The sequence below is a fragment of the Pleurodeles waltl genome, chromosome 2_2, assembly GCF_031143425.1.
Source record: "Pleurodeles waltl isolate 20211129_DDA chromosome 2_2, aPleWal1.hap1.20221129, whole genome shotgun sequence".
NCBI classification, from domain to species: Eukaryota; Metazoa; Chordata; class Amphibia; order Caudata; family Salamandridae; genus Pleurodeles; species Pleurodeles waltl.
The window spans coordinates 1104200289-1104225255 of NC_090439.1; the positions used below are offsets into that span (position 1 = coordinate 1104200289).

A 24967-nucleotide genomic window follows, 5' to 3' on the forward strand; every position below is an offset into this window, starting at 1 on the left:
GTAGTTCTTCAGCTCCCTTGGGTCAGAGGCAGGTTTCTTGAGTAGTGGGTTGATCTCTACATGCTTCCAGTTGGATGGGAAGGTGGCAGTCTTGAAGGATCGGTTTATAGTCTGGTAGAGCTCTGGTGTGAAGGTGGCGCTGCCCAGGTTAAAAATGGGATGTGGGCATGAATCCGAGGCTGCTCCCAAGTGGACGGAGTTCAAGAGTTTCTGAATTTCTCTGTGGTGATGGGGGCCCAAGAGTTCAAGGTCTCTTGTGATGTAAGAGCTCTGATAACAGCTTCTCTGATTATGCCAAGGCTAATACAATAGTAGGACGTGAATCTAGCAATTTCAAGCCATACTATAGCAATTTCCTTATTTTGCCCCATTTCCACAGATTTAGATACTGGGGCAGGAGGAAGCAATAAGCAGCAGTTTCAGGGCTGAAATTCCTTTGAGTCTTTGCAAACCTGCTAACTTGCATGTTTTAAGGATTTTCACAAGCTGTTCCCCAAGGTTTTCCCATACTGGGAAAGGCTGATATTGTACTCCTGACAAGGGCAGAAGCAGAAGTTCTTTGAGGTTTGGGTTCAAAGTGGTTGGAGGGAAAGTGAAATTGTAAACGCTCAATAGATTTTCACAAGAGCAAATCTACATTTGCATATTTGCTCGTGCTTAAATACAGCTCACAAATGTTTTCTAGAAGGACCATTTCCTGGTCTACTGCTGTAAATGATTGTGAATTCATGAAAGCCATTAATGCAGACATATACCATGGGTGCACTTTTGTGACTTTCTTTAAGAATTGGGCCCCCAATAAGGTGTGGCGTTAACCAAGGCATTTTGTTTTTATTAAATTACATTTCTATTTCTCTCTTTATCCATCTATCAGCTGGTTTTACTGTGAGTGACAGCGTTCTGCTCTTCTACTAGGAGCATATTGGCACCCAAAGTAGTTTTGTTCAGTGAACTACTGTGACAATGTGTTCTTTTTGAGACCAAAAGACGTTTTTTTCCTATGGCCAATTCTTATTACAATGATGAGGGCATGGCAGCTCCCACATCGATAAAGTGTTACAGAAGCCATGTAAAAACAAGTCACGCAGTGACAAAACCAAGAGACTGAAAACCAATGTTCAATTGATTGGCTTTGCCAGTGCTCGTTTATTTTCATGTTTCCTATAAAATTGCTGAAAATTATTACACTGATTTTCCATTAGGAGTATTTTTTGGAAATACTAGCATGCATCAGCACATTTTTCTAAATGATGCTTCAAAGCAATAGTACACATTTTCACATTAATTTAGGAAAACTTTTTTTCCTATTTGCATTTCTTTTCTAAACATTTTATTTTAAAAACAAAGAATCATCAGTCTTGCTTACAAGCTTCTGCAAACATTCACATCTAATCAGAGAGCACTTTGGGATTGATACGTAGCCTCAAATTGCTTATCTCTTCAAATGTGTGTGCACTTTTTTTTTTATTTTTTATTATTATTATTTTTTTTTTTTTTACTGGAACCACTGTCAGTAGTGCAGTGTGACCTTACAATGTTTATTTAGAGTGCTCACACTTATAATAAAGGTTTTCCATTTATGAACCATAAATACAAGTTCAAACAGTATTAACATATGGACATATTACTTCAACTGCAGACCATTTCCTTCCCTGTAAACTGGCAGCCAAAGGGTTTGTGCTGCAGAGGGTTGGGCCTACTTGTCCCAGGCACAAAATAAACATGATAACTTCTTGTCCTTGGCCCAAACAATAAGTCCTGGTCATCGGGCTATAGGAACTGCACACCCCTATAGCCTGACGTCTGGGGAAAACTCAAAAGGTAGGGAATCTGCAGCTACATAGTCTTTACCAGATAAAGCGTTACTGAAGGTAAGTAACTTGTTCTTTACCCTGACAAGCTGGTACTTAGAACCAATGCTTTGTTTTTTAAAGTGGTGTTACTTTTCTATGTGGGGTAGTCCTTTACACTCCCGCATTTTTCTCTGTGCCACATGCGTCTGAGAAGCAGAGGCTACAATGCTTGGATCCACAATGGGTCCTTTGTTTCTTCATTTGTAGGACAAAGGATTACTGGGTGAATGATGAGCTGTTTGTTGGGTTTGTCAGTGCAAAGAAAGGAAAGGCGGTTCAAAAGTCAATCGTATCACGATGGATGGTTCTTTTCATAAAACTGTTACCCTGTGGCTTAAAAGGAGATAGCTTAGCGGGTTAATGATGTTGTTGCAAAGATCTTTTTAGTGCATGCAGGCCACAAAGTACAATCATGGTAAAGTAGCTGCCATGTGGCCAGTTTTATGTAACATGCAGTGCTTACATTAGATACCTTCTAGCCCTCACTTTATCTTTTCATCTAAGGTTGATAAAGTGAGTTGGAGAGGTGTAAACACTTACCATTGGGTGCCAAAATATTCAGAGTTTGTATAGTGTGCTATACACATGGGGGTTACATTTGTGATTCTCAAAGAGCATGTTAATAAACCAACATACATAAATAGTTTAAGAAAAATCTATAAAAAAGCATTTTAAATCTCAGACAACTTGTGAGTGGCACACTGCTTACATCTGAGTTCCGCTGATGGACTGAGCATCCATCTTTAGCTGTGCTTGGTATGAACGCTAACTGCGCCCAGATAGGCCGTACCTAGGACAAAAGGAATGGATGATCCATTAAAGGAGGCGTTTTCACCCCCCTACTGGCTACAGCGACACACTTAGTGAACGAGTGCTGGTGTCACTCCTGTGTCCCAGAGGTTAGCACACTTTCTTGGACCACAAATCCAGCTAGGCCTTCTCTATTCCAGCACTGTCGGATAAAATCTTTGTGCATAAAGCTGCCTGCAGGCATGTTAAAATTAGTCCTAAAGCACAAGTATTACCCAGAGATAGTATGTTGTATTTTATTATTGTGGTATTTTCAACATTGTTCCTTCGATCGATCCATTTGTGGGTGAGTTAGAGACCCATGAAGGTGAATTGTGCACTGCTGAGGTGCCAGTGGTTTTATTTTTGGTTTGTAGTGAAGGGAAGCCTCAGGCCTTTATTTTTATATATCAGACTGGGCCATGCGGGAGCTCCTAATGGTGGGAGCTTTGATGTTTGTGCAGGCCGAGGTAGAGTGACTTATCATTGTGGGTTATTACTCATTTTCGGTACTAGGACAGTTACGTTTGTGGTTGGATGAGAGAGGTTGCTGGGGCATTTGCTGATCACAGATAGCATCCGGACTTCAGTGTTTTTTATTTGACCGTATATCCTAGTCTTCTTTTCCTTTGTGTTGAAGTCCAGGCCTCAAAATATCTAATTGCCCAATCCCTATGCTGAGTCATATTTTATCAGGTCTAGCTATTTTTAGAACCTACTCGTCACTTCTGGCAAGTTTACAAACAACAGGTGTTCTGTTCAGTCAGAAAGTGAAGTTTACAAACAACAGGTGTTCTGTTCAGTCAGAAAGTGAAGGAGAAATAAAGACGCTTATTGTGTGTAATTTGCTCTGTGTTCAGAGACAGAGGTCAAAAGTCAGTTTGTCTTCTCACAATTAATTTTCCTTCTGACTGACTGCAGAGTTCCAGGACTTTGTAAGGTGAATTGTCTGACCTGCTGTACAAAGAGCATGAAATGAAAAGCTGTAGGGTGTCAGGTTTTTCCAAACACGCAACATTTACACAACTAAGTAAACTTTACAAACATTTCAAAATATATTTCAGCAGTTGTGAAAGCCCATTTCTTTTGGACTTCTGTGTGATGAAAAAATATTTGAGGATGAAAGCAAACCAGAACACTTTACCTACCAATGTGCAAAGGATAAATGTCTTGGAAATGTAGTGTCTGTAAATGACAGTGTGCTACCACATTCTGCTTTAGTAATATATTTATTAAAAGTGAGTCTTTAAATATTAACTGAGAAACACTCCTGCACTGATGGCATTGCTATTAGTAAAGTGATAGGCAAGTCATGAATCATGTGTCCTTTAAATGTGGGCTAGATTCTTTCTATACATGGAGCAAATGTTTAGTCTGTTTAATGAAACAAGAGTTTTTTTTTGTACAGCAGAAATGCTGAGATCACATATTTGAAGGTGCACTTGTATGTGAGAATGAAGAAAAAGCTGACTCTGTAAATTAAAGTATTTGCCGAGGATCACACAATTTGATACCCATTTACGGGTCAAATACATTTCAGTTAGTTCGAGTAGATTAAGTCTAGTAACATTCTTATGATTTTTCAAGGCCTGAAGATTGACGAAGTGTGAAGTCATTTGGTCTGTGTGGTTGTTGATGTAGTTGTTGGTGGGCTGATATGCTACTAAGGCATGCCTCTGGTGGTTCTTGTTTGTGAAGTATATGAGTGGGAGGAAGGGTCTTACTCGCTCAAGTTTAGGACAGGAGAGTGTAGGGGTTGAAGATCACTTGTGAATGGGATGGTCTTAGTAACACTGCATGAGACTTTATTGGCGTGTCAACAGCAAAGATCATGGCTTGGGATATTGTAGTCAGAGTGATCTTTATTATTGTTTAGACACGTCTGTAAAACAATAAATACACACATACGCAATATTAAAAAAAGAACCCTATACCCCCCCCCCCCAAATCCTATGCACAGTCTTTAATATATCCCACACACAGCACTCCCCCATGTCAACCTCCTATTTTAACATCAAGGCATATTCTAACAGTTTGTCAAATTTGCCATTGCTGACACTCGTCCTACAAAGTCTGACATGGAAGTTGGCCTACATTCTCCAGTAACTTCCCCAAACTTTCTCAAACTTGTTCTTAGGAATTTTGCTCGTGCACAAGCAACATCTGAAAACTCCATGTTCGTGAGAAGTGCAAGTGCCTCATTACAATGAAAAATATTATATTAAAAAATAAGGCAGTTTTGAATCTGACATCAAATTCTGTGAAAGTGCAAACAATCTAATAAAAGATGAAGATTAAAATTTATGGACCGCGATCCACAGGTACAATTATTATCTCAATCGTAAAGTGCATCATATCTCTCAAACTTTAAAAATCGAAGGTTCAAAGCAACCCGAAACTTTAATAACAGCATCCGTACCTCAGGATTCGGGAATGCAGATATGTAGCGGTATATACTTAGGTTGTTCCAGGACTCCAACATATTGATTTTTTGAAGGTTTCCTTGAAACATAACATAAATCTGCTACCCTAGATTCTCTCTACAGGCCTCTTTCAAATTCCCCTTCGATAGGTGGCAGGCCACCATGACTTCAAAATTCCCAACCTTCAGTGTCACTGCAGTTTTCACTAATCTATTCCTGACCTGTGCCGCCCATTTTAGTTTACTTCTGGTCATTTCAGCGGTGCAGAAGGTTGACACCTTTTGTACCTCCGAGGACCAAAGTTTATCCCAGAAGCGCATGGTAACTTTATAGGCTAGGAAATTCCATGCCTGCAGGTACTCCTCCAGTGTTATTGCTGGGCACATTCTGCTTTTAGGTAACCCTAACAGTATTTTCAGGCATTTACCCTCACACTTATCCCAGCACAGCTTGGCTCTGTGCTTAGGATCAGCAATTCTGCCCCATAGAAGCATTTTGTAGGCACGACAGCATTATAAGCAGATAATATTGGGGTCAAAGATGGACCTCTAAACGTGTATAATTTTGCTAGTCCTCCTATAGTGCATAGTGCTCGAGCTACCACAGTTTCCTTATGCAAGGCCCAATTTAGTTAATTAGTAATCCTCATTCCCAAGTATTTATGAGATTACCACCTCCACCATCTTGTTGCCTAATAACCTCTTATACCCTTTTGTTTTCCCCCCCCAAAATAATACTTTTTGTTTTCTTTAAGTTAACATTGAATTCATTACCCACACAATACAAACTACACCTTTCCAGTTTTCTCTGGTGGCATACTTGAGTCAAATCTAAGATAGCCAAGACATCCGCATAGAGGAGGCACAGTATATACCTACCTCCCATTTTCGGCAAAAAGGATTTGGTATTAGCAAGGCTCAGGGAAGATATGCAAGAAATAGTGAAAACAGCGTGGGGGCCAGAACACACCCTTCCTTAGTCCATTACCCAGCGGGATTTTTGGGGGGGACGTGCCCCACTTAAATCTAATTCCACTTGAGCCCAATTCCTGAAGGGTTGACAGTAAGCTACAGGGAACAGTCAGATGTTGTAGTTTATCCCACAGAGTAACACGATCCACAAGATCGAAAGCGGAGCTAAAATTGGCAAAACAACAAAAGAGATTCCATGTAGTTTTCATTGCCTACTGCCCAAGTGCCCACAAATAGAAGCGATGGTTAGCCATAGAGTATCTTTGCTTAAAGCCTCCATGTTCCATTCCATTGGAACAAGGTTATTGGTCTCAATCCAATCCTTCAAGGAAAATAAAAATTACTTTGGATACAATTTAGCTCCAACACCAAGCAGACTTTTCTAACGATATTTAACTTAGATGGCCATCTCCATTTTTTGTTTATGTTCTTAATTATTGCACCCTTCCAACGGAGCGGAAAAATACCCATCTTTGTTATAAAAACAAAGGCTTTGGAGAGGAAACTAGCCCACCACTTGGGGCTAGATTTGATAATGGTGGGTAGATTATCTGGGCCGGCTGCCTTAGTTTTAGGGAGGATATCAGTTTCACAAAGGACTGTTCATAGAATAGTTCCAATAATTCCTCCCCCAGATTGGGCCACCTTCCTTTTCTCAGATACCTCTCTGGCCTTATAGATATTACTTAGAAGATGCTTGGGTTACATTCCAGGCACCGTACACCTTAAGGATTCATTTGACTTATTGCACTCTCTCTGGACTAGCTTCCAAAATATATTCATATCTTTAGACAGAAGGGTGCTGATCATCGTGTCCCAATGTGCCTGATGGTACTCATGTTTCTTTGTTCTGATCAACGCTCCATGTACCTTCTTTATTTTATTATATCTTTCTCTTTCCCTAGACCTCTCCTGTAGACCCCTCAATGGTCTTGTTTTCCTCAATCTTTTTCTTAAACCTAAACGTTCCTTATCGAACCAGGTTTGTGTGGATCACCAACGGATCCTTCCTTTTTTAGTCTCGAGATTACATTTCCGGACTATTGGGATCAAGCATTTGACTTCCTCTGTGATAGTCTCAGAGTACCATTCCAGCACATTAATTACTTGGCTCCCCACTAAGCACTAGGGTTTTGGTCTCTTGATATTGCTTTAGATGTGCAATGTATCTATCATCAATCCTGGTGGTCAGACGTTTAGGGTAATATAATTCCATTGGGATCACCATATCCCTATGCCATGGCACACCTGGTGCACCTGACAACCCCCTCACCCCATCCCCCCAGCAGTCTTTTGAGTGGGCTGCTACTGTTACCTCCAAGCTATCATGCTTATATCCTGCCAAACAAGGAGGGAACAAGAAGCCTTCCACTCCTATAACCAAATTTACCTGTTGCAAGTTAAAGCCAGCAGGGTTTGCTAATAGTGACATTATGGATTGGGGTGTGACAACCTCTCCTTCAGGCACTTTCCACAGCCCTATTTCATTAAGTTCACCACCAGTTTCTATTACCAAATCAGCTAATCATGGAGAGGCAAAACAAATTTTCTAACTTCCCTACTCATTGCAGATTCTCTGAAAGTCCCTTGATCTATATCTCTTGTGAAAACCACCTCCAGTGTCTTACAAGAAGAAAATACCTTTAATAAATTAGACCTTTTCAGGTGCTTCCATGTATTTGCATATCCCCCCCCGAGCATGACATCCAGATACACGTTTTGCTCTAGGAGTCCTATGGAGGGCCTGCACCTGGTCTAAATCACAGTCAACCTGACTAGCCATCACAGTACCTAGAGGATTCATGTGCTTGGAACTCTTTACCCTTCACTGGAATATATATCTACAGGACCCACAAACCATTCTCCCCACTCCTCTAACTTAGTCCTCTTAATGTAGTATTCCCACTGCAGGCTTTACCCATAACCTTGAAGCCCAGTTTTGTTGAGACAAGGGCCTTCTCTACCTGCACCTTATTCCCTTACTTGGTACCCTTCCCCACCTTCATATACTCTTCTACACCTTCCTTGCTTCACCGCTATTAAGATTTATCCAAATCTTTCACAATACACAAATTCCTGGGCCCTCTGAGTGAAATTTCTTAAGCCTTTACCTCTACGCTTGCCTTTCCTTGTTTTCTGATGGCAAAGATGCTAGATTGCAAACCACCCATGATACCATCTTTTCACCAACATTGGTCTTTTTGATACAGTCTGACGCCTCCTCACCAGGTACAGGGTTTGTAGAGGGTACCAGTCGTACATTTGTAGGCATACAAGAGTCAATTGACTTTAACTCGTAGAGGATCACCTTAAAAAATAAAGGCCTCAGCCCTCAAGGTCTCATTTGTTGTGAGAGATTATTCCAATAAGCCATGCAGCGTCTTTTGCATTAATAAAAGAACGTCCCGCATCGTGGAGGGGCCAGACAGTGAGGAGACTATATCCCCGTAGATGAGACCAGATTCCCTTTATTCAACCCCCTCCTCTAGAGTCACACCTGCATGACCAAACTTGGCGGCAATCACTCCCCTGGACATACCAGCTTCTGGTGTCTCCCTGCTCTTCTCACTCCCCCATTTTACCCCCACTACTCCTTACCCTTCCTCAGAGCCCGCAAAACCTAGTTTGGAAGGGAGGAAAAAGCAGGGAGAAGAAGATAGATGGGGGTGGATGATTTCAATATCCTAAACCATATCCAGGGCCTCCCTCTCCTGGGCAACCAATGTCTCCAAATGATCTCTTGAGGGGGAGGCCACAGGACCAGCATTTGGAAGAATCCTGTGACAATGTTGTCATAAAGTGTTTCCCCACAAAGTCCTTGATTGAGACAGCTAAAGTCTTTGCTGAAGAATGGATAGTGACAAGTGTTTGATCTGCTAGATGGAGACTTGCATGAACCCTTTTCGTAAGTGAAATGGTCTCTAGTCCCGAAGAGTCTCTTGTAAGTACTGCAGGCACCTTCACGCTCCTTAATCCCTCTATGTGCTTAGATGGAGCCTGCAGCTTTATGCCTCCTTTCTTCTGAGGGGGCATCCGAACACAAAGCCCACTGCTGGCTATGGATACCTAATAGGCACTCCAGCTATTTTGTAGTAATAAAGCCAAGGTAAAAACAAATGTATACTTCCTAAGTATGCTGCACTTAAGTTATTCTCCAACTCTATATCTGCTCTGAGATACCGCCACCACCACCACCTAGAAAGGCGGCTAAACTGCGCCAAGCAGCTTTGGACAGCACTGGCCGGGAGCCAAAATTGCCACAGGTAATTTCAGCAAATTCAAGTTCAGCTTCACATGGAGCCACGGCCCATAACTGACCACCATTGTGAGCGGCAACTCCGAAACTCCGTGGCTCCGCAGCAACATGTGCTCCACAGTTGGCAAATCCACAATCAGTGCTCCCCAATCAGTGTTTGTTCCACAAACGGCCATCCAGTTTGGTGTTTACATTTCTTTCTCTGATTCCAAAGTGAGAAGATTTATGTGACCGTGCTACAGGGCACCCATTTGGAGGTAAGTCAGTTTTTTTTGTTTATTTTTGTAACTCACAACCAAATTTAAATATCGGTAAATTAATTCTTACATTAGTGAGGGATGGAGAGCTAGGAAACAACTAAGGGCAAGAGGATTTTGAGGCTGAAGCAACTACTGGAGAAAGACATGTCCACATTATTTCTCTCTTTGCATGCACTCCGGCAGTGTAACTCATACTCTGTCACACAGTCACATACGCTTCCATATGAAGTCTTTCACACTTAATCTTCCATGCACATAGTTTCCCACGTGCATATTCTTTCTCTACTGTTTACAGTGGCAGCCCTACCTTGATTTGTGTTTCATAACCTGAGCTGGGTATAGTTCTTTATGAACCTGAATGTGGTAAGGTTCTTTCTGAACCTGAGCTGGGTAAGGTGCTGTCTGCTTGACTGAAGTTTCTGAATGAGTAGTTTATAATTGGGTAAAATTTAAGCCAGTTTTGAGTAATGTTAGTATTGCTAGGCCAGACAGACATAGGAAGGTCAGTTCACCCACACTTGGAGGTTACCATTAGATGCAGTTAATGTGCTGCACAAAGTCTGCGACGCCAGGGCCAGCAGTTTTACGGCAGAATGAATACAGAAATAATTGACTGTGTGGTATTCATATCGCTCCATAACATTGGGTAATGGTACTTGTCAACGTTGTACTGCTTTGCAAAGCATTGCGCAATGATCAGCAGCACCTGGCGCAATCACAGTCCTTCTTGTGTTAACTGCTTGGTTAGAGCGGATAGCAGTGAGCTGAGTAGGGTCTTGTTTTATGCATCCATCACTTAAAGATTTTCTCAGGCTGGTGCTCAGCAGAGTCTAACTCCCCACACGTGTCTCAATGAACCATCAATGTCCAGATATGAGTTTGCAGGACCATGGGTCACCTTTCTATTTTTCCAACTGTGGGTTGGTTGCTTGTGGTGGCACCCAAGAAGTGGAGGGTTACGTGGAACATTCCTGCCCCAGCTATGGGGCTATCGCATCAGGGCCACTTATCTACATTTGTGAACACTCCCTAGCAGCAATTGACCAGACTCATTGTGGCTCCCCTATGTGTGATGGGGGTGTTTCTGAACACTGACGCGGATGCCTCGCTGCTTTGATCTACCACGTTACAGTGCCGCCAACTCTGCATTGTTATTTTTCAAAGGATATGTCCTCTGTGAGAAACTTTTGTTAGTGCTGAACACAAAGGGGCGATTGATATGGAGTGTGGTGCCACGAGTACTTCTGCTAAAGCTAGGGGCAGGGATAACATTGTATCACAATTTCAGAGGGCCTCTCGGCACTAGGAGTTTCTTGCTGCCACGAATCAGAAATCTGCACATTTTTCTCAAGTCGTTCCTAGTTCCCTCGGATTCTAGACATTACATTCATTTTACCCCTGACAAGGGTGGTGGCATAAAGTTCAACAGAGGCACATTCAAGGATTGGATACTTTATCATGATACAGCAAACCAGAAACCGAGCTCCTTGGCTGTGAACTCTAAGATAGCTTGCCTGATCCTGTTTGCTTATTGAGTTGGGGCAATTTTATTCCTAGCAATACTTGTAGTCTTGTCATTACTGTTTCCTAGCCAATCCCCAGCCCGCCTCCATATCTAAACACATGATCATACCATAATTTGGTAGTATTTGCTTATTGATTTTTAAATAGTCTAATTTATTGTTTTTTTGGCAGTAGAAAAGTCATGTTTTAACTTCCTGTGTCTGGCTCGTGATTTGACAACTATCCTTCACAATGAACATTACTTACAGGTTCTAGTTTATGTATTCCAGGCGTTGTGGCGAGCATTAACGATTATTATGGTTACGTTTTTCAGGCTCACTCACACTACAAGCGCAAGGGTCACAAGCCCATGAAGTTGAAGAACCCATCGGCTTTCGAGAACATGAAGCACCTGCACTCTCATCGCATCCCCCGAGAGAAGATGGAGCTCTTTGCCGTTCTCTGCATAGAAACCAGTCATTACGTCTCCTTTGTAAAATATGGACCAGAGAAGGAGCACTGGATGTTCTTTGACAGCATGGCCGATAGATACGGTAAGAAGGAGCAGGACTGCATGGCTGGGCAGGAACTAGAGAGGCAGCAAACAGATCAGTATTCACTTGTTCATTTCCCGTGCCATGGTTTACAGCCCCACAAGTTAGGTTGGACTGCTTAACAGGCTCAAGTCTTTTTTGCTTTTGAAAATAATGAGTTTATTTGAAACTATCTCGGCAAAACATTTACACCTGCATTGTTTTCAACAGTATAACCTTGAAGTGATTAAAAAGAAAAAACATCTGACTTCAGTTCATAACTATAAAAAAAGTTGCCTCTTACTTGGCAAGTTCTTCTTCCGCCATTTTGTAAAAAGGTAGCCCACATAAGCCACTCCTCCACCTCCGCAAGCTCCTTCACTTAATTTATGTATATCCCACTTGAAAAGGAAGCAAAGCTTTAACAAGGTAGTAAAACTCCAACTCAAACGCTCCCCAAAAACCAGGCCCTTATAACAGATATTGCTTATTAATGTTCTCGTAGATTAGGGACCAAGCCTCTTCGGCAGCCGAGCATTTTATATGTGACAAGAGAACAACCCAAATTAAACAAAGACCAAGGGAGAACAAAATTAATCTATTAGGTACAATATGACAAGGTGGACTTTCAAGTCTTCCCTGAATAATGTGTGATCTTACCGGCATATTAATGATGCCCCTTGCGCTACATTTGCATCATTTTTTTACGCAATTGTGGATCTAAGGTGGCATTTCCCACGCACCATATTTACAAAGTGGTGCAATGCAAGCATTGCGCCACTTTGCAAACCCTTCTGCCACATTATGCCGGCCACAGGCATAATGTCTGCAAGGGGGCGCTCCCACGTAGGGAGGCCCAGAAAAATGGTGCAGTGAAATTTACGAGATTTCACTGCGTCATTTTTAGCGTCATTAGGCAGGCGGCGTTAAGATGAGAACAATGGGCCTCCCTGAGCTTTGCTGCATTGGCTCGGCTCCATAATTTGTGACACTAATTCAGCAAATTGCCACATTAGCACCATAAATGATGACGCTATTATGGACACGACCGCCATGGTGCGCCGTGTTATAAATACGGCATATACATGGCATCATTAGGGGGATACAATGGGTCACTAGAAAAGTGGCGCATTATAAATGATGCACCACTTTTTCATAAACATGCCCCTTAGTATTTTCAGGACAACAAAAGAAAAAGAGTTATTATTCTATTCATCTTACTCTTCATTCCACAAGGAACTTTTCAGAATCTCTTCCGATTTCAGAAAGCCAGCCTGTTATTGAGGCGGACTGGAGAACTGTGCACCAAGAGGTTAATTCCAAGTCTAGGTTATGCTCTTTAAGGCTTTTTGGTTGTTTACGGGCGGAAGGGAACTGCCCTGGACACACATGGAAAACACTCACAGTGAGCACTTTGCATTTTAAATAGAGCGTGCATCTCAGGGTGGTGTTCAGATTCAGATAAACTTGTCCCTGGTTATATTTGGTTTAAATTGTTTTCCTGAGTGTTATATGGCTAGTAGCAGAGGAAAATCTGTATTTTCAACCTAAGAAGGTAATTTCACTAGCGTAAAGCAGATAAGTCTATATTTGTATTTAACAAAGATGATTCACCTTTAAGTGGATTATGTATGTGGAATAGGTAGACATGCACAACCCCTGGGATAAGGCTGAAGCGATGCTTGGTAATCCATGGGTGAAGGCTGAAGAGATACCTGATAACTCTGGGTGAATGCTGAAGCAGTGCTTGATAAACCACTGGTAAAGGCAGAAGTGGTGCTTGATAAACCATGGGTGAAAGGTAAAGGCTGAAGTAATACCTGATAAACCATGAGTGAAGGCTGAAGTGATTCTTGATGAACCATGAGTGAAGGCTGGAGTGATTCTTGATAAACCATGGGTAAAGGCTGGAGTGAGGCTTGATAACCCGTGGGTGAAGGCTGGAGTGAGGCTTGATAAAGCTTGGGTGAAGGCTGGGGTGATGCTTGTTAACCTATAAGTGAAGATGAGGTGATACTTGATTAACCGAAGCAATGCTTGATCCATGGGTGAAGGCTCAAGCAATACTTAATAAACTACGGGTGAAGGCGGAAGTGACTTGAACTTTGAGTTACATAGACCATTGTCAGGTTTTGCCAGTAAATTATTCTACAGTGTGACCTACACACAATAATGACGTTTTAATAAAATTGTGTCAGTTATCATCAGTCGTAATTTCAAGTATTGTCAGATGTAAATTAGTGTTTTTGTATGCATGACAACCCTACAACCTCCTCGCTTATAGATCCTCCCAATTCTGCCCTGGCATTTATCAAACCCCTCATAAAGAAGCCAAACAGTTTGAACTGTGCAGCAGAGTTTTTATAGGAGATCTTCAGGTCATAATAGCTGATGTATGTGCTTTTAGGTTGAAAATTAAATATCTTTTGTTACTAAAGGACTGTCCACTTCCATATACAATTAGGTTATGACTCACCTTAAAGCTTCAATATCAGGAAACATGTAGCTTGGGTATGGGTAAAAAAGCCACACATGAACAAATAGGATAGTTAAAAAACACACTAAGGAGTACGGGGTTCTATTATATATCGAGGGATGGGTTCCGGTGGTACCAGTTGTGCCCAGGGTTTCCTCGTGGTCCTCTAGTGGAGGAAAGGGGGTCAGTGTGAGCTAGGAGAGCAGTTAAAGGGGAAAACAAGGGGGGATTTCCTTTACGGACTAGGTGGTCTCACACTATATAGTGTCATGCTTCATCATTTGACCACCTAGCCCCACCCAGGTAGGACAGTGCCACCTGGGCGGACTCAACCTCATTGTTAAAAGAACAGGAGGGAGTGCGTAAATCAATTCTAGGTCTGGAAAGATCGGGATCCAGCTAATCTATGGGATAAAAACACCTAAACAGGCTCCTGTGTAAAGTTACAATTTAATAATAGGGTCTGTTTTGTGTGGTTAAAAGCGAAGAGGGGGACACCTCTGTGAGAACAAGGACTCGCAGGGTCACCTATCTAAGGAGTTGTAGCCAACATGTTCCTGCCCTCAGTAATGAGCCTAGGAAGGTCTCGGGCATTCATCAGAGCATTGGATCCCTAAGAGTCACTTTATGAGTGGAGAAAAACTCTGCTAAATTGGTAACAGGTTTAAGAAGCAATAAAGCAAACGGCCTACCTTACCAAGGAACTACCTTGAGGTGGCCCAATCCCTAGAGGCTAATGGCCTCTGGTGTCCAGGAGGGGAAGTGTCCCCTTATTGTCAAACATGCATCAAAGGGGGCGCTCGCTATGCGCCTATGCCGTCCTCTCCTTGGACCGCTTGCAAATAGGATAGTTGCCACCTTCTGTTTGCAGATTATTCACACATATACTGTCTAATTTGTTACTGCTTAGAGTTGCACATATTTTGCTTCTACAGGTTTGAAGGTTTCTCCTCGCATAGTACTCTTGTGAAAGTGGAGTACTTACAGCATTTGTAGCAAAGCTGATTGAAGTGTATGACATGCTAGTGGGAGTATGCCCTTTCACATAAGACGGTGATGTAGTTTGGCTAGTGTTCATATGTAGCAGTCAATTGTTAGTTGATTGACCTCATCGTCCATAGGCAACTACTGTTCAAAGTGGCCCCCAAGGATCTTGACTTTCTCATTTATTAAAATATCATCACCAGTACTACCCTTTCTGTACATGATCCAGTGAAGATTTGGGGGCATATCAACATGTATCATGTTCTGCTAACACCCACATCCAGTCCGCAAATATCTCAGTTGGTTCATTAAGAGTGGTGGTGCACTGGTCTATATTTCCTGAAATGAGAAGGAACAGCTAGGTACTACCAGCATCACCAAAGTACCAATCTATCCATAAAGTTGTGTACGTTTTATGAGATGTGCCTCATTTTTGCTGGTGAATTATGGCACTGATGGCTAACTATGGTCAGACACCTGAAGGAAAGGATATATTAGGTAGAGTAATACAAGGGGGAATAGATGAGCCTGTAGGATACATTTTTGCTCAAAAACGTCTTAAAATTAGAATGCCAGGAAACCTGCAAACCACAAAGACCCTCACAATCCAAACTGTGGGTGCCTCCATAGCTTTCGTCTTTACTAATTTGTAATGCAGAAAAAAACACGGACCCGTAAAGTGAATGCTGCACAGTAAAACTCACTACATGTGGCTGCAATAGCCATCTTCAAGCTAGTCATTCAGTCATCTCCACAGAACTACATGCATTGCTAGCTGTTGATCATCATGCCAGAGTGTGCACAACGTGTATTTGCTAGAGTCAGTATTGCGTGAAGTCCTTGTTGTTATTAACAATGTAAGCTTTACTTAATCTGCATTTTTTTCTAGGCTTTAACACTATCATTGTGGATTTGTATTCATATTACGATGTAGAATGTAATATATGTTACATTGTTGTGTTGTAAACTGTGCTGGGGGGAAAGATGTCATCTGGCTAGCAACAGCTTCAGGATCTTGCTGCCTGTCTGACTAACCTGTCCAATCCCCAACTATGGCAACAAATGCCAGAAGACAGAGCAAGTCATCTAGACTATGCAGAGCGTCAGAATGAATAACTACTGCCTTACTGTGATCTGCGTTTCCTTGGCGACCACACTTACTGCAATAATGCTGGTTCAGCTGTGCAAGAGTATGGTGGATGCCCAAGCAACTTGTGACGAAGTGCTGAAGGCCAGAACGGACGAGCCCATGATGATCAACCCACAGACCTGGAATACTTGGAGGCCATCTGTGGAGGACTTGGCAGTATCGGGGATCATTGCTGGCCAGCCGTCTTGATCTTCCTGATTCCCTCACTAGTTCTCTTGTTTTCCTTGGACTGATTCCAACCCCGGTTCGAGATGAACAGAGCCGGCAGAAGCATTAGCGGCTACCTTTCAGATGGAAGCAACCACCCCCTTGGTCAGTTACCCTTCGAAAAGAAAGCAGTGTGGCGAGACAGTTGAAGAACCACCTGCCTATTAATTCAATAAAATAGATTCCGCTCAGGCAGAGAGCAAGGATGGCTTAATAAGGGTAACTGAGAACGCTTTGTCCTCATTGGCTAATTCTCAAGTGAGTACTAATTCTAACTAAGATGATAATATTGACTATATGTTAAGAACTTAGAAGAACTTAATGACGACATTCGTGCTAATATCCCTATTATTGAGACTGAAATAACAGCTGGGGAAGTTAACGATCACAGTATGCTCAGCACATAACCACATAAGTTTGACTGCAACCATTGACGGACAACAAATGGATAAAGACAACACTGAAGGCATAAACATAGTGTCTAAGTCATCCAGCTCAAAAAAGCTGAATCTACATTAGAGTACTATCAAAGGCCATAACACGATCCCTGCATCAGCATTCACTTACTCAAACCGTGTGGGTTGATGCCGGCAATAGCAGTACCCACGAAGGAGGTTTTTTAACTCGGAGTTGGACAGATCTGATCATAATATAAATGGAAAACAAAAACAGATTGTACCAAATGAGGCAGTTCTTGGAGCAACGCAGATCTCTTGCTCATGGTGCTACCAAAAATGTGTAAAGATGCATGTATCAATCAGTGGCATTTAAAATGTGTGGACCATTATTATTCCAGTAGAGCTAAATGTACATTTTCAAAATTACTTGTGCTGGACAGTGAAACAGAATGGCAAAGCAAGCATTCCCTGTAGCACTAGCTGAGACCGGACAAACAGAGGCACTGACAAAATTGAGGGTGGACCTCTGGATCTGTGTTGGAAGGTGCAGAAAGAAATGGACTGGCATAGGAGCACTAGGGATGGTGTTTATATGCAGCTCTGTTCAATCACTTCTAGGGCAGCACTGAGCCAATGCAGAGCTTGAAGGTGGTGTGGAACACTGCTAAAGAATAGTTTTCTGGGTCTTATCTGGTGACTGGGGAGATTAAGAATTTGCAGTTAGAAGTATTCATCATAAATAGAGATGTTAAAGAGAATACAAAGAATGAAATAAGAAAACCAATACAGCCATACTGAGAACGCTGCAGGAATTGCATTTTTCAAAACCTTCTCCATGGTTTCAGTAGCAGTAATGGCAATGGGCACTGCGGAGACGGACCGACAACAGCAACCCCTTAAATGCAATATACATCGCTACATTCTTAAGAAAAATAAATCACCAGACAAATCTCAATCATACTGACTGATCTCATTAATCAACTCAGAGGGTAAGATTTACGCAGATGTTCTCGTCATGAGATTAACCCTGGTTATAGGACAACAAGTTCATACAAAACAACATGAATTTATACCTGGGCATGCCTCTACCACACATATCAATAATGGTATGTTCGATGGCATCTGTCGCTGTAGATACGCATGTTCTGCAATAGCTCGCCATCTGGTGTTGGGCCGGAGTGTTACAAGTTGTTTTTCTTCGAAGAAGTCTTTCGAGTCACGGGACCGAGTGACTCCTCCTTTTGTCTCCATTGCGCATGGGCGTCGACTCCATCTTCGATTGTTTTTTTTCCGCCATCGGGTTCGGACGTGTTCCTGTCGCTCCGAGTTTCGGAACGGAAAATTATCTAATTTCGGAAGATTTGCGTCGGTATTGTTGCGTTCGGGATCGGCGTACTTAGATTCCACACTGCATCGAAGATCGAAGAGCTCCGGTGCCCCGCAGGGTAGTTTTTCGATCCCCCGTCGGGGCCTGGTCGGCCCGACCGCGTGCTGAAGAACGCCGATGGAACGGACCCCGTTCCGTTTCTGCCCCAAATGCCACAATAAATACCCCTACACAGACCAACACTTGGTCTGCAACCTGTGCCTGTCACCTGAGCACAGCGAAGACACCTGCGAGGCCTGTCGTGCGTTCCGGTCCCGAAAAACACTCCGAGACCGTCGAGCCAGAAGACTTCAGATGGCGTCCGCACCGACAGCCCAACAGGAGTTCGAGGAACAGGAAGAGGAAGGTACCTTCTCGATCCAAGACTCAGACTCCGAAGGATTCGACGATACACAAACCGTGAGTAAAACGTCGAAAACCACACAGAGACACATTTACAAGGCCCAGGGGACGCCACTGCCATCCGGCCATGGCTCCACCCATAAATTCGGTGACCGACCGTCGGCACCGAAAAAGGCCCAAACAGTGCCGAGGTCGTCCGACTCCGGTCGAGACACCGGCACGCAGCCTTCTCGGGACCGAGAAAGTGCTGGAGACAAGCCTCGACACCGAGATGCCGGTGTGGACACGGCTCGACGCCGAGACAGCGGCACCGAAGCTGATCGACGCCGAGAGGTTTCGGCCCCGAAAAAGAAAAAAGTCACCTCGGAGCCGAAAAAACACGCAGACAGGGTTTCGATGCCGAAACAAACTGCAAGCGACCCAGCTCCAGGCTCTTATACAGAAGAGCACTCGCTAACCTCCCAAATGCAAAAGCATAGGTTTGAGGAAGAGCTACAAGCAACTGATGTGGACCATACGCAAAAGCGTATCTTCATACAGCAGGGGACAGGAAAAATAAGCACCCTTCCCCCTATTAGGAGAAAGAGAAGGTTGGAGTTCCAGACTGAACAGACACCACAACCAAAAGTGGTGAAAAGAGTTACCCCACCACCCTCTCCTCAGCCCGTGATTAACGTCTCACCAGCACAAACTCCATCACTCTCCCCAGCTCACACCACCATGAGCCAGGGTGACCAAGATCAGGACGCATGGGACCTATACGACGCCCCAGTGTCAGATAATAGTCCAGAGGCATACCCTACGAAGCCATCTCCACCAGAGGACAGCACCGCGTATTCTCAAGTGGTGGCTAGAGCTGCACAATTTCACAACGTAAGCCTCCACTCAGAACAGGTCGAGGATGATTTTTTATTCAACACACTCTCCTCCACCCACAGCTCGTACCAAAGCCTGCCTATGCTCCCTGGTATGCTCCGGCACGCAAAAGACATCTTTAAGGAGCCGGTCAAAAGTAGGGCAATCACACCAAGGGTGGAAAAAAAGTATAAGGCGCCTCCTACAGACCCGGTTTTCATCACTACACAGCTGCCACCAGACTCTGTCGTTGTAGGAGCAGCTAGGAAGAGGGCCAACTCTCACACATCTGGAGATGCACCACCCCCAGATAAAGAAAGCCGCAAGTTCGATGCAGCTGGTAAAAGAGTCGCAGCACAAGCTGCAAACCAGTGGCGCATCGCAAACTCCCAGGCACTACTTGCGCGCTATGACAGAGCCCACTGGGACGAGATGCAACATCTCATTGAACATCTGCCCAAGGAATTACAAAATAGGGCAAAACAAGTGGTTGAGGAGGGACAGGCCATTTCCAACAACCAGATCCGCTCCTCCATGGACGCTGCAGATACAGCTGCACGGACAATTAATACATCTGTAACTATCAGAAGGCATGCATGGCTCCGAACGTCTGGATTTAAACCAGAGATTCAACAAGCAGTTCTCAATATGCCTTTTAATGAAAAAGAACTGTTCGGTCCAGAAGTGGACACAGCGATTGAGAAACTCAAAAAAGATACGGACACTGCCAAAGCCATGGGCGCACTCTACTCCCCGCAGAGCAGAGGGAATTACAGCACATTCCGTAAAACGCCCTTTCGAGGGGGGTTTCGGGGTCAGAGCACACAAGCCAGCACCTCACAAGCAACACCGTCCAGTTACCAGGGACAGTATAGAGGAGGTTTTCGGGGACAATATAGAGGAGGGCAATTCCCTAGAAATAGAGGAAGATTTCAAAGCCCCAAAACCCCTACTACTAAACAGTGACTCACATGTCACTCACCCCCTCCACACAACACCAGTGGAGGGAAGAATAGGTCATTATTACAAAGCATGGGAGGAAATCACTACAGACACTTGGGTTCTAGCAATTATCCAGCATGGTTATTGCATAGAATTTCTACAATTCCCTCCAAACATAGCACAAAATTTAACAACACACCATTCCAATCTCCTGGAGATAGAAGTGCAGGCACTATTGCAAAAGAATGCAATCGAATTAGTGCCAAACACACAAATAAACACAGGAGTTTACTCACTGTACTTTCTGATACCAAAGAAGGACAAAACGCTGAGACCAATCCTAGACCTCAGAGTAGTGAACACTTTCATCAAATCGGACCACTTCCACATGGTCACACTACAAGAAGTATTGCCATTGCTAAAACTACACGACTACATGGCAACTTTAGACCTCAAGGACGCTTATTTCCATATACCAATACACCCATCGCACAGGAAATACCTAAGGTTTGTATTCAAAGGAATACATTACCAATTCAAGGTACTGCCTTTCGGATTAACAACCGCACCAAGAGTCTTTACCAAATGCCTAGCGGTAGTCGCTGCACACATAAGAAGGCAGCAAATACATGTGTTCCCATATTTGGACGACTGGCTAATCAAGGCCCATTCGTTCATAGAGTGCTCAAATCACACAAATCAGATCATACAAACCCTCTTCAAACTCGGGTTCACCGTCAACTTTACAAAATCCAACATTCTGCCGCGCAAGGTACAACAATACCTAGGAGCCATAATAGACACATCACAGGGAGTAGCCACTCCAAGTCCACAAAGAATTCGAAATTTCAACACCATCATACAACGCATGTATCCAACACAAAAGATACAAGCAAAGATGGTATTACAACTCCTAGGCATGATGTCTTCATGCATAGCCATTGTCCCAAACGCAAGACTGCACATGAGGCCCTTACAACAATGCCTAGCATCACAGTGGTCTCAAGCACAGGGTCACCTTCTAGATCTGGTGTTAATAGACCGCCAAACTTACCTCTCGCTTCTGTGGTGGAACAACATAAATTTAAACAAAGGGCGGCCTTTCCAAGACCCAGTGCCACAATACGTAATAACAACAGATGCTTCCATGACAGGGTGGGGAGCACACATCGATCAACACAGCATACAAGGACAATGGAACGTACATCAATCAAAACTGCATATCAATCACCTAGAACTTCTAGCAGTTTTTCAAGCACTAAAAGCTTTCCAACCAATAATAGTTCACAAATACATTCTCGTCAAAACAGACAACATGACAACAATGTATTATCTAAACAAGCAGGGGGGGACGCACTCCACGCAGTTAAGCCTGCTAGCACAAAAGATTTGGCGTTGGGCAATTCACAACCAAATTCGCCTAATAGCACAATTTATACCAGGGATCCAAAATCAACTCGCAGACAATCTCTCTCGACATCACCAACAGGTCCACGAATGGGAGATTCACCCCCAAATTCTGAACACTTATTTCAAACTCTGGGGAACACCTCAGATAGACTTGTTTGCGACAAGGGAGAACGCAAAATGCCAAAACTTCGCATCCAGATACCCACACGAACAATCCCAAGGCAATGCCCTATGGATTAACTGGTCAGGGATATTTGCTTACGCTTTTCCTCCTCTCCCTCTCCTTCCTTACCTGGTAAACAAACTCAGTCAAAGCAAACTCAAACTCATATTGATAGCACCAACTTGGGCAAGGCAACCCTGGTACACAACGCTGCTAGACCTATCAGTGGTACCCTGCATCAAATTGCCCAACAGGCCAGATCTATTGACACAGCACAACCAAAAGATCAGACACCCAGATCCAGCATCGCTGAATCTAGCAATCTGGCTCCTGAAATCCTAGAATTCGGGCACTTACAACTTACCCAAGAATGTATGGAAGTCATAAAACAAGCTAGAAGGCCATCCACCAGGCACTGCTATGCGAGTAAATGGAAGAGGTTTGTTTGCTACTGCCATATTAATCAAATACAACCATTACACACAACTCCAGAACATGTAGTGGGTTACTTGCTTCACTTACAAAAATCTAACCTGGCTTTCTCTTCCATTAAAATACACCTTGCAGCAATATCTGCATACCTGCAGACTACCTATTCAACTTCCCTATATAAGATACCAGTCATTAAAGCATTCATGGAGGGCCTTAGGAGAATTATACCACCAAGAACACCACCTGTTCCTTCATGGAACCTAAATGTTGTCCTAACTAGACTTATGGGTCCACCTTTTGAACCCATGCATTCCTGCGACATACAGTTCCTAACCTGGAAGGTGGCATTTCTCATCGCCATTACTTCCCTAAGAAGAGTAAGCGAGATTCAGGCGTTTACAATACAGGAACCTTTTATACAACTACACAAAAATAAAGTCGTCCTAAGGACCAATCCTAAATTTTTGCCAAAGGTTATTTCACCGTTCCATCTAAATCAAACAGTGGAACTTCCAGTGTTTTTTCCACAGCCAGATACCGTAGCTGAAAGGGCACTACATACATTAGATGTCAAAAGAGCATTGATGTATTACATTGACAGAACAAAAAACATCAGAAAGACTAAACAACTATTTATTGCATTTCAAAAACCTCATGCAGGAAACCCAATATCAAAACAAGGTATAGCCAGATGGATAGTTAAATGCATCCAAATCTGCTACCTTAAAGCTAAACGACAGCTGCCCATTACACCAAGGGCACACTCAACCAGAAAGAAAGGTGCTACCATGGCCTTTCTAGGAAACATCCCAATGCAAGAAATATGTAAGGCAGCCACATGGTCTACGCCTCACACATTCACCAAGCACTACTGTGTAGACGTGTTATCCGCACAACAAGCCACAGTAGGTCAAGCCGTATTAAGAACATTATTTCACACTACTTCCACTCCTACAGGCTGATCCACCGCTTTTGGGGAAATAACTGCTTACTAGTCTATGCAGAACATGCGTATCTACAGCGACAGATGCCATCGAACTGAAAATGTCACTTACCCAGTGTACATCTGTTCGTGGCATCAGTCGCAGTAGATTCGCATGTGCCCACCCGCCTCCCCGGGAGCCTGTAGCAGTTTGGAAGTTACCTTCAATTATTTATATATGTATCATCTCAACCTTAAATAGGTGCATACTTAGTCACTCCATTGCATGGGCACTATTACTACAATTCAACTCCTACCTCACCCTCTGCGGGGAAAAACAATCGAAGATGGAGTCGACGCCCATGCGCAATGGAGACAAAAGGAGGAGTCACTCGGTCCCGTGACTCGAAAGACTTCTTCGAAGAAAAACAACTTGTAACACTCCGGCCCAACACCAGATGGCGAGCTATTGCAGAACATGCGAATCTACTGCGACTGATGCCACGAACAGATGTACACTGGGTAAGTGACATTTTCATTCCTTGTTGGATGTAGCCCACATTATACCTAAGCAAGCAGGAATGATCCTTCTTGATGCTGAAAAAATCTTTTGATCCAGTGTCCTGGCAATTTCTCTGGTCAAATTTGAATAAGATGAGGTGAGGTAAAATATATTAGGCAAACTCAGGCACTTTATAAGCATTCAGGTGCAAGGGTTATAACACTGGGGAAAGTTTCCAATACATTTTCCATATTATGTGGTCCTTGTCAGGGTTCTCTCCCCCCCCCCCCCCCCCCCCCCCATTTTGTTTGCCCTTTATTTGGTCATTTACTTGGACGTATTAAAGGGAAATCTTAACTTGTAACTTGGAGCCATTAATATTATCTTTTTAAAGGTTTCAGTGTATGCTGATAATATCCCGATTCACTTTAATGGCCTGAAGCTATGCCGTATTAGAGACAGAAGGAGAAAAATATTGAACGTTGTCTGGATAGCAATTAAACAGAGAAAAAACACAAATTACTCTAAATCACAAACCAAAGGTTAATGACCCACGACTAGTTCAAGAGGCAACTTATATAATGCATTTTTTAAACTAGGTTTCGTAATTCATTCAAAAAAATCTCCCCAAGTTTACTACTTATCTTAATGGCAAAATGTCTACGCAAACTCAATCGCTTTGCCATTTCCAAGCTACTGCAGTGTAATATTATTAAAATGGACATTCCCCCAAAATGTCTGTATTTATTTTGATCAGTCCATTATCATTCCTAATGTATTTCTGCTGACTTGACTCTGTGATTAGTAGTTTGATTTGGGGCTACTGCAGAGTAAGGACAGCTATATGCTTACTGAAATTGCCTTTAACAAAGCAAGGGGGGGGGGGGGGGCACTCCCAGATTTCAATTTTTATTTTTGGGCTATAACATCACAACACATTTCATCATTAATTGCTGAGGACTCTCAAGGACATTTATCAGTTATGTTCCAACTTAGTCTTGGCACAAAAGCAAGTTGTTTTGTTTTAGAGCACTCTCAGCCCCACGTATTTTAGGAGAGTACAGTTCAAGTTCATAAAAATGGTTAAAAAACATCTGGGATAAATGGGTTAGATAGTTTGATATTCTAATAATCAATTTCTATACTCGTCTCTGGGGCAACCCATAATTTCCAGGTATAGTTCATTGGCCAGAAATGGGTAAGAATGGG

The 24967-nt window shown here is 43.1% G+C and overlaps 1 protein-coding gene across 1 annotated transcript in view; it reads left to right on the top strand.

Moving 5' to 3' along the window:
• LOC138282888 (ubiquitin carboxyl-terminal hydrolase CYLD-like) overlaps positions 1–24967 on the top strand; it is a 284328-nt gene that overhangs the window by 255926 nt on the left and 3435 nt on the right. Inside the window, exon 15 of the mRNA XM_069220892.1 lies at positions 11390–11609. Within this exon, the coding sequence (XP_069076993.1) occupies positions 11390–11609 (220 nt within the window). The remainder of the gene's footprint in view (positions 1–11389; positions 11610–24967) is intronic.